Source organism: Fundulus heteroclitus, unplaced genomic scaffold (assembly GCF_011125445.2).
Source record: "Fundulus heteroclitus isolate FHET01 unplaced genomic scaffold, MU-UCD_Fhet_4.1 scaffold_77, whole genome shotgun sequence".
NCBI lineage: Eukaryota > Metazoa > Chordata > Actinopteri > Cyprinodontiformes > Fundulidae > Fundulus > Fundulus heteroclitus.
In genome coordinates, this window is record NW_023397219.1 from 644,753 (window position 1) to 659,606 (window position 14,854).

A 14,854-nucleotide genomic window follows, 5' to 3' on the forward strand; every position below is an offset into this window, starting at 1 on the left:
CCCCTGCGAGGCCCGCCCCTGACGCTGCCCAGCATTTTAAGACGGCGCTTCCAGTCGTCGCTGCCAGCGTAACCGTTGCCGCTGCCCAGCATGTTTAAACTATGCTGCCCAGAGTTTTCTAGTTTCTGTTTTTGTTTTGAGTTATTTTGGCCCTGGGGTTTTGAGTCACTTCTCCTGTTTCCTTATCTTAGTTTTGCCTTGTTAGGTTAGTCTTGTCCTCTCTAGCCCTCCGTGGTTTTCATTTTGCTTGTTTTCCCCAGGTGTCGCTGTTCTGTTCCCCTGTCTCCTAGTGTTCAGTTTTCGTGTTCCCGGTGTGTTAGGAAGCCCTCTGACCCCTGTAGATTTCGTGTTCCCGGCGTGTTTGGACGCCCTCTGACTCCTAGTGTTTAGATTTCCTGTTCCCGGTGTGTTAGGACGCCCTCTGGTCCCTGGTATTTTAGAAATTCCCCTCACGCCCCGGCAATTTCTTCCCTAGCGCCCCGGCGTTTCCCTCACGCCCTGGCGATCCTTCTGCCCTTGCGCCCCGGCGTTTCCCTCACGCCCTGGCGATCTTTTCCCTAGCGCCCTGGCGTTTCCCTCACGCCCCGGCGAGTTTCTCCCTTGCGCCCCGGCGTTTCCCTCACGCCCTGGCGATCTCGTCCCTTGGGCCCCAGCGTTCCCTCACGCCCCGGCGGTGTTTTCCCTGGCGTCTCTATTTTCACTAGTAGCGCTCCAGCGTTTTCGTACGCTGTTGAGCCCTAGTGTTTCAGTACGCCTGTTCCTTTCCCCTTGGCGTTTCCGTACGCCCGTTCTTTCCCCCGGCGTTTCCATACGCCCGTTCCTTCCCTTGGCGTTTCCGTATGCCCAGTCTTTCCCCTTGCCGTTTCCGTACGCCCGTTCTTTCCCCCGGCGTTTCTGTACGCTAGTTGTGCCCCAGCGTTTCCGTACGCTGTTGAGCCCTAGCATATCAGTCCGCCTGTCCTTCCCTCTGGCGTTTCCATACGCCCGTTCCTTCCTCTGGCATTCCCACGCGCCCGTTCCTGTCCCTCTGGCGCTGTCGTTGGCCCGTTCCTTCCCTTTGGCGCTGTCGTGCGCCCGTTCCTTTCTTGGGCGCTGTCGTGCGCCCGTTCCTTTCTTGGGCGCTGTCGTGCGCCCGTTCCTTCCCTTTGCCGCTGTCGTGCGCCCGTTCCTTCCCTTTGGCGCTGTTGTGCGCCCGTTCTTTCCCCTGGCGCTGTCGAGCGTCTGTTTCCTTTTCCAGCATGTGCCTGCTTTGGTTTCTCCGTGTCCCCTGGCCTCTGGGTTCCCCAGTGTTCTCTGGGCCTTGGTTCCTCGTGTTCTCTGGGCCTTGGTTCCTCGTGTTCTCTAGCCCTTGGTCCTCCGTGTTCTCTAGCCCTTTTGGTTCCCCGTGTTCTCTAGCCCTTTTGTTCCCCGTGTTTTCTACCCTTAGATTCCCCATGTTCTCTAGACCTCGGTTCTCCGTGTTTGCTGGCCCTTTGGTTCCCCAGTGTTCAGCCTGATTCTTGCCCACCTTCCTGGGCCCCCTCCGCCCACCCAGTGTGGGAGGTTCTGGGCCGTCCGGTGTCCGGCCTTGGGGGGGGAGGGGGGGGGTTACTGTCAGGATGCAGCTTGTAGGCTGCAGTCTGAGCCTCGCTGCCTCTCTCCCTTCCCAGCGCAGAATGATTGATTCCACCTGTCAGGCTGCAATCAACCTCCAACTGCTCTCACCTGGTTCCACCCTTATTTATACTCACCTCAGTCTGTTCTTGCTCGCCGGTCTGTAGTGTTCTTCTCCTGTTCAGTCTCTGCCAGAACCCTGTTTCAGCTCAGTTTTCCTGTTTTGGTCCGTCAGAAGACTTCACGTCAGCTTTATTCCAGCCAGCCTCAACCCTAGACACGCTTCTGTTCCTGCTCAAGTTCTCTTCTCCTGTTCACGTCTCCTGGGTTCCGTTCTTCTCAAGTTCTGCAACTGTTCCACGGTCTTAAGTTCTGCAACTGTTCCACGGTCTCAAGTTCTGCAGCTGTTCCAAGGTCTCAAGTTCTGCAGCTGTTCCACGGTCTCAAGTTCTGCAGCTGTTCCATGGTCTCAAGTTCTGCAACTGTTCCACGGTCTCAAGTTCTGCAACTGTTCCACCGTCTCAAGTTCTGCAACTGTTCCACCGTCTCAAGTTCGGCAGTTGTTCCACGGTCTCAAGTTCCGCAGCAGTTCCACGGTCTCAAGTCCTCTGCTCCAGAGTTCCCTCCTGGTCAGTCACCCCACACTCCTCCTGTCAGCCAGCTTCTGCACCCTTCATTTCCGTCCTTAAAAGACTCTGGTTCCTCTCGTCATTAAAATCCCATCCGGTTCAATAAACTCACTTTAAGAACTAGCTCTGTGTGTGCGTGCTGTGTCCGGGTTCATCCAAAGACAAATCATGACAGTCAGCACATTCATCTATGTAAAGAACAAAGTATTTAATAAGAATATTTAATTCATTCAGATCAAGGATGTTATTTTAGTGCTTCCTTTAATTTTTTGAGCAGTATAAAACTATTAGGAAAAATGGGGGATACTTGACTAGGTATTCTTAGGCTACAATATCGAAGCATTTTATTTTGTTGTCTTGTGTTTTCCTAAATCCTACCATTTTCTTTTTGCAACTTCTGCCTCTTGATGTGGTATTTTGATGTGCTGGTTTGTCATTGGTTGTTTTCATCCATCCCATTGCAGTATTTCCAAGGGATACTCTGATAGGATAAAATAGACCTGTCTGTGATTGGTTGGTAGAGTGGTTCCTTCACATATAGTTAATCAATTCACGAGCTCAGAGATAGCTGAGCGCACAGCTTATGTTGAGAGAGGTAGTTCACAAGTGCAGAGACAGAGTTGAGTGCGAGCACAGAACAGGCAGAGTAAAGTTTGCCTGAGTTCAACACGTGCCAGACTCGTATTGCGTAAGCATGTGTGAAAAATTGATATGGACACTAGTCTCACTGCATGCTCAGATCGCGTGGTCAATTTGGTGGTCATATGCTGCAGCCACAGATAAGACCGTATCTCATTCTGATTTTCTGAAAAGTTTTTCTTTGAACTTCTGTGATTCTTTCTTGTCATTTGCAAAGCAAACCAATACAGAGAAACCTTTTTTTGTGTTCATTGATGTCCTATCAATAATCCAGGTAGATTATAGAAAGGTTCCCAACCCAATGGGTTTAGGAGCCTTTAGTGACCTTTATTCAACGTATTAATACACAACTCACAACCAAGAAGGGGGCAAGACATGCAGCACAGGTTCCCAGGTCCAGAATCAAACTTCAGACAATACTGAGGTTTGATTCTTCGGCACCTGCTCTACCGTTACACCATGTTTTACTCTCATAAATACATCTATAGTTGCAGTTTGACATATCTAAAACTGTATATTTGTGTTATTTTGTTAAGAACAAATACACACAACAAAAACAATATATTTTTAGGACAATGACCAAATTTACTAAATTGATTGTGTTGGAAGAAAAAAGGGGAATTTATTTCTTCAGTCAAGCTAGCTTCCACAGTGTTTTGATTTTATTCAAAAATATGTAGGGCTATTTTTTAAGAAAGTATTCCTGAGTTTCATATCACCTCAACCTCTGAACAAGCTGAATCAGATCATAATAGCATCTGATATTCAAAAGTAACAATCACCACTTCATTTTTTTTGTAGATGAGCTCCATCATCCGCTTATCCGGGGTCGGGTCGCGGGGGTAGCAGCTTCATGTCTGGGCCTCCCTACTGAAGCTGCTACCCCCGCGACCCGACCCCGGATAAGCGGAAGACAACGGACGGACGGAGCTCCATCAAATTCCATCCTGAATAATAATCCAGACCTCTAACCTTGCGCAAAAGTGAGCGGTCAAAGTTTCCTAGAGCCAGAGAAGCAGCCTGTCCAGCCTTTAACACCCTGCAGGCAGAGCGGTTCCTCTGGATGCTGCCTACTTTCAGACGCAGGAATCGACCCTCTTCTGTGGGACCCACAACTAGTCGCTCACCCTCCCTGCATACTCCGCTGGTGAAAAAGGTAAAAGTTCAAAAACTGTTTATTTAGACTGTCTACAGGTTTAATTTTCAAAGTTCTTGAAAAAGAAATAAGTGAAAATGGGATTTAAACTGAACCTAAATAAGGATAAAAAGGATAAAAAGGATAAGGCCAGCCAGTAAACCATTAGCATTGCCAACTAAAAGATTCAGCTTTTTCTGTTAAGACCACATCATCTCACCTGTACAGAGTTCCTCCTACAACAGTCCCAACATCAGGAACTGAGTAGATCTCATCCACCTGCAAACATAGACATAATGGGACATCTGTAGAATAAAAAAAAATTAACACGATGTCATTTATTAAAATAATGTGGTTTTCATTCTGTATTTAAATGTGCAATTGTGATTGGCTAAGGCATATTGTGTCACTTCCTGTATTCTGCTGCTCCATTGTGTAAAGTGTCCTAATTCTCTTTGCTGTTACGGCTCTCTGTTTCCAACATATAGGCACATTTAAAACACATTTTTTTTTGTTGCTGCACTTTATTCGGAACTTTTATGTGGACCAAAAAATTTTTTGTATTTTTTCCTGGTGTGGTAAGAGGTCGCTAGCCTAGCCTAACTTTAGTCCCAGTTTGGCTTCACTGTCTGTCTTTGCATTTGTCTCCTCCTCTCTCCTGTTCTCTGTGTCTGATGTTCAGTTATTCCTCTGCCTCCTTTAGGATTAACGGTATGCATATTAAAAGTAGTGGTTTGTAGCTTTGGAGAGCTTGGAGGGTTTCAGAAATTCTGGCTTCACTCCACTGTCTTGAAAAACCTGCATATAGGGGAGGCCCCATAGCTACCATGGAGCATGGTAGCTATGGGGTCAAGATGGACGACATCATATCCTACCAGAAACTGCTGGCTAAGGATAAGCGTAAATACAGTAATATTGTTATTCATGTAGAGACACCCCGTTACGTCAATCGGAGGTCACTAAAGTTAGTATTGCCTTGGTTTGCAAGTTTGCCAAAACAATGTTGGACTAAGTAATTTTCTCTTGTCCCCTACCTGATCAGACCAATGATGGCATGTTTAGCTGTGTGTCGTCATTAACCGCTGGCTGTCTAGGTAGTGTCCTAAAAACTATGTGGGCTATGTTGATGACTGGCAAACTTTAGGTGGAAAACCTGTTCCGATCCATAGAGACGGCATCCATCTCACTTTGGATTGTGCAGCTCTTCTAAAAAGAGCAAATCATGAAAATGAATATGTCACAACTTGAACCAAAAAAATAAAACAATGTGATTTATTGAATTTAAGGTATCTCTCTAAGACTGTGTTCGATAATTACTTGATTTGTCACAATCAGACTGATGTATTTTGTCTCATTGCAGGAGGTCTAGGTTAGCCACTGTTGTGCAATTATACACTGTTTAAAGTTAATTAATGTTTGATAAATAACTCTCTGTCTGTTAAGTACTGTCTGGTGATGATCAGCTCTTAAGCTGATATCAGGACAATGGTTGAAAAGGATGAATTCGAGCACTAGCGATCACACATAGAATAAAGGAGTGACAACTTCTTTTCAAGTTCAAGAATTTAATAACAGAAATAAAATGAACATCCAGAGAACATCACTATGTAATGCTGTTCATCTGAATTAACACAATATTTCGATTAATAAATACTCTCTACTAGGCTAGTGAAACTTAACTAAACTACTAAGCAAAATGAAGATAAAAAGAACTATTTACTATTTACATGCAAAACAAACAAAAGACAAACAAAAGTGGTTGATCATAATCAGAATACTTCAGTGAATCCTGGTTCACTGCAGTTCTGATTAACAAAAACATGGAATGGAGTTAAAAAACATCTGCCATGTATTTCAATCCATTCACAATGCAAAGCCCAAGTCAAACAAAACATTATTTGTTGAAATAATATTCTGAGGACCATTTTGTTCTGTAAAATCATTTAATTCAGAATCACTTGCCTTTGTTTATGCGATTTTACCTCCGGCCGCTAGGGGTCGCTACAGCGATTGTCGCTAACCTGGTTAAAATCTATAGTTATCAAAATTGTCTTGAAAACCGGCATTAATATACCATATTGATGCGGGAATGAGGCTCATAACACCATCGGAGGATGGCGGGGCAGAACAGTTACGCTTTATGCTTTAAAACAAACTCCTTTTGAAATGTCCGAGACCGGATGTTAGCAAGGCTAATATCCTGTTAGCTAGCGGACGCTCGGCGTTAACAAATGAAAGCTTTTGCTTTAATTTTAGTCATATTGAGGGGCTGGATAACATAAACATTAATGTCCCATCAATGTATGAAACCCTTGTGGAGGTAACCTTTCTGGTAAAACTTTATAACGCACTCCACAGTGACATGGTACCAAATGCTAGCAATGCTATATTGCTAGCCTTTGTTCAAAACACCAGGTATACACGGTTTACAAGACATTTCCCAATAAACCTTTTTAACTTCACCCTCAGACCGCTGCCCAAACCTCTGTCCTTTGTTTTGTGTCAGTTCTATCCAGTTTTGGCCATTCACTGGATGTTCTCTGAACCGGCTGCAGTCCGATTTGAGCAGGGTCTTTTCCTCAGAATTCCACAGCTTTCCGCCCCGTCTGGGTTAGCTTTCCTGTACAGGCTGAGGAAAAATACACAGAGCTGTTTCGCATGCAGGATCTTTGCTTTGCATCTGATTGTGGGTTAAGACAGCAACTTGGTTCTGTATTTGCCCGGACATGTTCGTCCGGATTCAGTCAGGTCCTCTTTTGACGCAGGCAGCCGGGTCTAGCAGACCCTGGATCAACGTGGCTGGTCCAGGGAATCTTTCAGCTGCTGGCTTGTGTGTCGGTGAGGGCCGACCAGGCCCTCATGGTCCGGTCTTCTTTGTCTGCTCTCAGAGAGCTGTAGTGGCGCTGAACAGGTCTGTAAAGGAATGCTGAAGTGAAGAGCTCTTTGTCTGTGCTATTACTTATCTGTTAGGAGGGGTCACAGCTGACCTCCAGCCGAGAAGAAGGGACGAGCGAGAGAGGGGGAGAGAAAGGCTTCTCCTGGCCCCCCCTTATCCTTTGCAGCAGGAGTGGACTTTCTTTGTTGAATCATCCACTGTTCAGGATTCAATCTGTGTTACTATTATCATGGCACATTATGGCACAACACCACCTAGGTTCTTTGAAGCATAACATTAGGAAGTCGGGGAGACACAATTTTGAGGAATCCTACCTAATCTGTTGAATAAAAAGACCCTTTGCAGAGTTAGAGCAGCATTTTTTTTATCATTAATAGAGGAGAATGAAAATAATCCAAGGTTTCTTTTTAGTAGATTTGTTAAACTTAAAGTCATAGCTCTGTTTATCCATCCATTGCCTCAGCTTTCAGCAATGCTGACTTTATGCGATTCTTTATAAATAAAATTGAATCTATTAAATATAAAATCATTGGTATCCTTCCTCCTAAACATGGACTACTTTGTCCTCAGTAAGTGAGGAAGCATTGGAAGTAACTTTAGAACCAGAGCTGTATTAGGACAGTTAAGACTCAGTTGCATGTTCTGAGTTATCTATCTGCCCCATTCTATTTATTTTCAGGTTACCGGCTTATTATTTTAGCATTTAGTTGGTTAATTTAGTATTTATTTAGCTTTTTCTAGTATCCCAGACCATGCCCAACTCTCAGCCTCCGCGCATTTCCTGGTTCCCCAGGCACCACCTCCACTCGTCACATTTTTTTATAAGATTGGGCAGAGTGAGGCTCTGGTACGGGTGTGACTTGTGCTTTATAAACAGTTTTGTAAAAAGGCTGGAATATTTCAAGCCTTTGTTTCTTATAATCTTGATGATTATGATAAGTACACATAATTAAAGCAAGGTCCAGTGTTGTGCAATTAAGCCATGGGGAAAAATCTGACTGAGTTGTAAGCAAAGAAATTTTACACTTTTACTGGCACCAAGGAACTGCCCCCTAAGCAGGGTGCCGTTACTATGAAGCCAAGCGACACCAGACTTATCTTTGTCTTTTGCCTGTGAACCCTCAAGGAGAGAGTCCGCACTGGGGAGACCACCCCTGTGTTTTCCAATCTGCTCATTGTCTGCTAGCATAATGTTGTTAGCTGCCCGTGCTATTATCATTTGGGCTACCACGCAACTACGGTTTGTTTCAAACATAAGGTGGTTTTCGTTTCGCTCTGCCATCGTTCAATAGTGCTATGAGCGTTATTACCGCATTAATATGGAACATTAATGTCAATTTAATCGTGTTTTGCATAACTTTAGAATTAACCTATTTAGCGACCGATCAGTACAACGACCCCTAGCTTCCCAGAGGAATAATCGCATTAATAAAATCAAGCGGCCTAAAGTTACGGATTTTACTGAGCAAATCATTCTTTAAAATGTTATTTTATCAAATAATCTTTTGCTTACCTCATGATATGCATTGTGAATGGGTGGAAATACATACCAAATGTTCTAAATTAGTTAAGCTAATTTAACCTGATTGCACTTTTTTAAGATGAACTTTGGTTATTAGGCGCCTGCCATAGCATTTGCAATGAGGAGGCAGTGCTGTGCGAAGCACCTATTACTATGCACCTCTAAAGGCATCTCTTTATTAGGCGCCTGCCATAGCGTTTGCAATGAGGAGGCAGTGCTGTGCACTGCCTCCCATGCAAATGCATGGAGGCACCTATTACTATTCACCGCTAAAGGCGTCTCTATCTTATTCTTTATTTTTCATCCGTCACGATTAATGCGACCCGAACCGTAGCGTGCACCCCCACAATATAGGTATCAAAACGTGCGGCTCGATTACGAGATGTGTGCTACTACTTTTATTGGGGTTTCGAGTTACCATGGCAACAAAATTAGCGAAAAACCACCCCCAAAAAACCCCATAGGATTGAATGGAGTCGGGTAGAAAGAAAGCCTCAAAAAAGCTTCAAAATGACCATTTTCAAAGCTGTACTGTGTCGTCATGCTTTCACCTATGAACTACGTTTAACTTCAAGTTTGTAGATATATCTGTGAACAATGAAAATTGGATGTGGATATTTTTTATCATCTCCTCACAGTTACTCCTCAAAGCTCATGTCCGAAAATCAGTGAAATCATCGTTTATAATGAAAGTCAATGACGTAATTCTTCAACTGCCAGAGTGGCCCACTCTAGCTTTTTAAAGATTTCAAAACTCCGAACAACTTCAGCCTACTCGCTCAATTTTCACTCTACGTAGACAAATTATACATCAAAACATAGGTATTTTTGTCAGGATTCGGGAAATGTAACCCTCATTGGTGTGGCAGTTATAGATTTTTCGCAAATCACCTCAGACTGACACAAACCCAAAACCTCCCCCATTCATTTCCTATGGAGCGGTTTTGAAAAATGACGTCTAAAAATCCAAAACATCACATGTTTTCGCATCGTCGCTACTCCTAAACCGTTTTATGTACAGACATGAGACTTTCACACATGAATGTCCCAACCCTTCTGGCGCTCACAAAAAAGGAATTTTGTGGATAACTGTTACGGTTTTGCCGCAAGAACAATTTGTTCGGGAGTAGCCAATGTGCAAAATCCTAAAACGCTTTGGAGCTGCGTTTTCCCACATCAACCACTTTTTTTACATCGTCGCTGTGTCTACACCGATTTTTGTACAAACATAAAAATGAGGTTCATTGTCCTCAAAAGCCTGCTGATACTCATGGTGAAAGAATTATTTTGATATCTCTTATACTTTTTGAGTTACAGTGATTTGTTCGGGACCCTTTTTAGAGGATTTCTGAAATTCCATAAAAATCCCCTTTAGATCATAATTTTTTACGCCTTTCTTAATCTTTTTCCAGCAAAAACGATAACTTATCTTCTTCCCCTATCCGTTACGAACTAAACGCAGAAAAAATCACGTCTCTACCATTTATGGATCAGGAGATATGAAGCGTTGTTCGAGGCAAAGTTCTCCATTATAACCCAATAGGCAGACTCTAACGGTAAGTGTCTGCACTTCTGTAGACGGCCCGCTGCAGGTGTGTGAGTAAGTTTCCATGACGACGGAACTCTGAGGGCCAGAGGGAGAAGCTCCATTGAGATACAATGGCAACTTTCGACGCCCGCTGCACGACTGTGATTAATGTAGGAATCTGAAATTCGCACAGTCACTTCCTCTTAACATTTTAAAATTTTCATGTGACTTTCAGCCATGTGTCAGTTTTTTGTCCCATTTTGGATTTCACATGCTTTCCTATTGGGCCTTTGCTTCCAACAGGACCTGGCATGATAACCAGACACGACCCAATTGGCCAATACAGCACCAACCACATGTGGGAAATGGCGCTACTGACCATTTTGGTCAAATGTTGAGTTCTGGGCCCAGATGTGGTGAGGCTGAGTTGCTAAAGGAGGCCAATTTGACCCATGAACTTTGATCACGTTTGGTGACATTAAGTATTGGCACCCCTATTTGAGGCACTTCCCAGTACAGGATTTGGACCAAACTGACAGAGTACAATCACCCGGTGATACTGAACACAAGCTTGTTAGCAGCTAACTCTTAGCATGTTGCTAACAGGAAGTACCTCTAGGAAGGTTTCACCAACTTCTGCTTCACAGAGTCTGTTCTTACTTTAGAGAGAAAGCTCCACAAGAAATTTGGGCTACGTCGCATAAAGCATCTCAAAGCTATGAGGTGTCAAACATCCAATGCTTTTCAATGGGGGACCAAACCCCTTATGGTCCCAATAATGCATGCCCATATATGGCGCTACAGTGTAGCACAGATGGAAAGTGCATGCTTTGCATGCAAGAGGTTGTGGGATCGATTCCCGGTATGGAAGACTTGGACTTTTGTATTATAATCCCCACATTGTGTATATCAAAACATGTGTGCTGATCACATGAAGTATTTTTTTGTACCACCCGCCATTTTGAGTTACCATGGCAACGTTATAAACTACGTATTTTCTCCCTATTTGAGGCATATCCCAGTACATTATTTTGACCAAACTGACAGAGTACAATCACCCGGTGATACTGAACACAACCATGCTAGTGGCTAACGGTTAGCATGTTGCTAACCGGAAGTAGTTATAAGAAGCTTGTACAAACTCCTGCTTGACAGATTTGGTGAATTTTAGGATTTTCTCCCTTTTTAGGCACTTCTCAGTACAGGATTTCAACCAAACTAACAGAGCAACATCACCCGGTGATACTGAACACAACCATGCTAGTGGCTAACCGTTAGCATGTTGCTAACCAGAAGTAGCTTTGGGAAGGTCCTATCAACTTCTGCTTAGTCAGGGTTCTTCTGCCTTTACAGACAGAGAGAGGGCTGCAGCTGTCAGTGAGTCTCCATGACAACGCTGCTAGCAAGAGGCTCCTAGGAGGTCCATTGACATGGCACCTTTCGACGGCCGCCGCGGGGGCTGTGAAGGCCGTAGGAAGCTGAACTTCGCAGTGTTGCTTCCTGTTGCTATTTCTAACGGTACGGTACGCACCAAGTGGCAGGCGCCTTGCTAAATTTCTTCAGAAATTTTCTAGTTATTCTTAATTTTTCTTCCGTCATGATTAATGCGGCCCGAACCGTAGCGAGCACCCCCACAATATAGGTATCAAAACGTGTGGCTCGATTACGACATGTGTGCCGGTACTTTTATTGGGGTTTCGAGTTACCATGGCAACAAAATTAGCGAAAAACAACCCCCAAAAAACCCATAGGAATGAATGGAGTCGGGTAGAAAGAAAGCCTCAAAAAAGCCTCCAAATGACCATTTTCAACGCTATACTGTGTCGTCATGCTTTCACCTACGAACACCGTTTAACTTCCAGTTTGTAGATATATCTGTGACCTACTCAGAAGTGAAAACGGGATGCGGATATCTTTTATCGTCTCTTCACAGTTACTCCTCAAAGCTCATGTCCAAAAATCAGCGAAATCATCGTTTACAATGAAAGCCAATGACGGAATTCTCCAACCGCTAGAGTGGCCCACTCTAGCTTTTTTAAAGATTTCAAAAGTCCGAACAACTTGACCTTACTCGCTCAATTTTCACTCTACGTAGACAAATTATACATCGAAACGTAGGTATTTTTGTCAGGATTTGGGAAATGTAACCCTCATTGGTGTCGCATTTATATATTATTCGCAAATCACCTCAGGCCGACACAAACCCGAAACCTCACCCATTCATTTCCTATAGAGCGGTTTTGAAAAATGACGTCTAAAAATCCAAAACTTTACTTGTTTTCCCATCGTCGCTACTCCTAAACCCTTTTATGTACAGACATGAGACTTTCACACATGAATGTCCCAACCCTTCTGGCACTCACAAAAAAGGAATTTTGTGGATAACTTTTACGGTTTTTCCGCAGGAACAATTTGTTCGGGAGTAGCAAATGTGCAAAATCCTAAAAACGCTTTGGAGCTGCATTTTCCCACATCAACCACTTTTTTACATCGCCGCTGTGTCTACACCGATTTTTGTACAAACATAAAAATGAGCTGTATGGTCCTTAAAAGCCTGCTGATACTCATGGTGAAAGAATTATTTTGATATCTCTTATACTTTTTGAGTTACAGCGATTTGTTCGGGACCCTTTTTAGAGGATTTCTGAAATTCCATAAAAATCTCCTTTAGATCATAATTTTTTACGCCTTTATTAAAATTTTTCCAGCAAAAAACGATAGCTTATCTTCTTCCCCTATCCGTTACAATTTAAACGCAGAAAAAATTACGTCTCTACCATTTATGGATCAGGAGATATGAAGCGTTGTTCGGGGCTAAGTTCTCCATTATAATCCAATGGGACTTTTTGTGACCAAAGTGTCTGCACTTCTGTAGACGGCCGCTGCAGCTGTGTCAGTGAGTTTCCATGACGACGGAACTCTGAGGGCCAGAGGGAGACGCTCCATTGAGATACAATGGCAACTTTCATCGCTCACAGCAGTGTCTGTGATTAATGTAGGAATCTGAAATTCGCACAGTCACTTCCTCTTAACATTTTAAAATTTTCATGTGACTTTGAGTCATGTGTCAGTTTTCTGCCCCATTTTTGATTTCACATGCTTTCCTATTGGGCCTTTGCTTCCAACAGGACCTGGCATGATAACCAGACATGACCCAATTGGCCAATACAGCACCACCCACCTGTGGGAAATGGCACTACTGACAATTTTGGTCAAATGTTGAGTTCTGGGCCCAGATGTGGTGAGGCTGAGTTGCTAAAGGAGGCCAATCTGTCCCATGAACTTTGGTCACGTTTGGTGACATTAGGTATTGGCACCCCTTTTTGAGGCACTTCCCAGTACAGGATTTGGACTAAACTGACAGAGTACAATCACCTGGTGATACTGAACACAACCTTGTTAGCATGTTGCTAACCGGAAGTAGCTCTAGGAAGGTCTCACCAACTTCTGCTTCACAGAGTCTGTTCTTACTTTAGAGAGAAAGCTCCACAAGAAATTTGGGCTACGTCGCATAAAGCATCTCCAAGCTATGAGGTGTCAAACATCCAATGCTTTTCAATGGGGGACCAAACCCCTTATGGTCCCAGAAATGCATACTCATATATGGCTATAGTATAGCTCAGATGGAAAGTGCAGGCTTGGCATGCAAGAGGTGGGATCGATTCCCGGTGTGGAAGACTTGGACTTTTGTATTATAATCCCCACAGTGTGTATATCAAAACATGTGTGCGGATCCCATGAAGTATTATTTGTACCACCCACCATTTTGAGTTACCATGGCAATGTTATAAACAACGTATTTTCTCCCTATTTGAGGCTCATCCCAGTACAGGATATGAACCAAAATGACAGAGTACACTCACCCAGTGATACCAAACACAACCATCTTAGCGGCTAACGATTACCATGTTGCTAACCGGAAATAGCTTTAGGAAGGTCCTATCAACTTCTGCTTAGCTAGGGTTCTTCTGCCTTTACAGACAGAGAGGGCCACAGCTGTCAGTGAGTCTCCATGACAACGCTGCTACCCAGAGGCTACTAGGAGGCCCATTGACTTAACATGGCACCTTCCAAAGGCCGCTGCGAGGGCTGTGGAGACCGTAGGAATCTAAAATTCGCAGTGTTACTTCCTGTTAGTATTTTTGACGGTACGGTACGCACCAAGAGGCAGGCGCCTTGCTAAATTTCTTCAGAAATTTTTCTAGTTTAATTTAGATCTGCAGTGTACCAGGATTCACTGAATCATTCTGATGATGGTGATCAACTATTTTATTTTGTCTTTTGTGTTTACATAGCTCCTTAGCTTCTTATTGTCTTCATTTTGCTTAGTAGTTTTATACCCCATTTACACTACCCTTTTTTAACCGTGCTGAGATTGGTCCAAGCTCGGTAACTGAGATAACTATCGAGTATAAATGGATTGCAAACTGAACTGAACCGTGCCAGACACAACCGGACTGTGCTAAATCTAGACCAGTTCCATGGGTAGGCTCGGCCTAGTTTTTTAGTGGCCCAGTTCTCTGATAACAAAGAGCGCACGAGCAGATTGCGTCATCTCCTTACAGTTAGCTGACTAATTTTGCGGTTTCAGACATTCAGAAAAATACTAGCTTCCTTACCGTGCCACACGGTTTCCAGTGATGATTCTGCTTATCAGTGTGATGAACCTCAATGTCTGCTGTTGTTTCCTGCATCTGTAAGCCCTGATTACATGTTTATTTTGTCTTGTCCACTTCCCAAATGCCGACTCCGTCAAGTAAATTCACCAAATCTTGCCTTCTTCGCCTTACTCTCCGCCAACAACGAAATATCACAATTATAACCAAGCATAACTTCCTGAATGTTAACCGGCACCGCCATTTTGATTTGCTTGGTTTCCTCCTTCAATCCTAGAGAGCAGTAGTACCGTAGA

General features: G+C 43.8%; 1 protein-coding gene across 4 annotated transcripts in view; it reads right to left on the reverse strand.

Annotated features, from left to right (window-relative positions):
- The window catches only part of LOC105922918 (GTP-binding protein 2-like), a 245,600-nt gene that overhangs the window by 9,899 nt on the left and 220,847 nt on the right, over positions 1 to 14,854 (reverse strand). For all 4 annotated transcript variants that reach the window (XM_036134215.1, XM_036134214.1, XM_036134213.1 and 1 more), the window contains 2 exons: positions 4,217 to 4,275; positions 3,834 to 4,005 (listed from right to left, as the gene is read on the reverse strand). In XM_036134215.1, the coding sequence (XP_035990108.1) occupies positions 3,834 to 4,005; positions 4,217 to 4,275 (231 nt within the window). The remainder of the gene's footprint in view (positions 1 to 3,833; positions 4,006 to 4,216; positions 4,276 to 14,854) is intronic.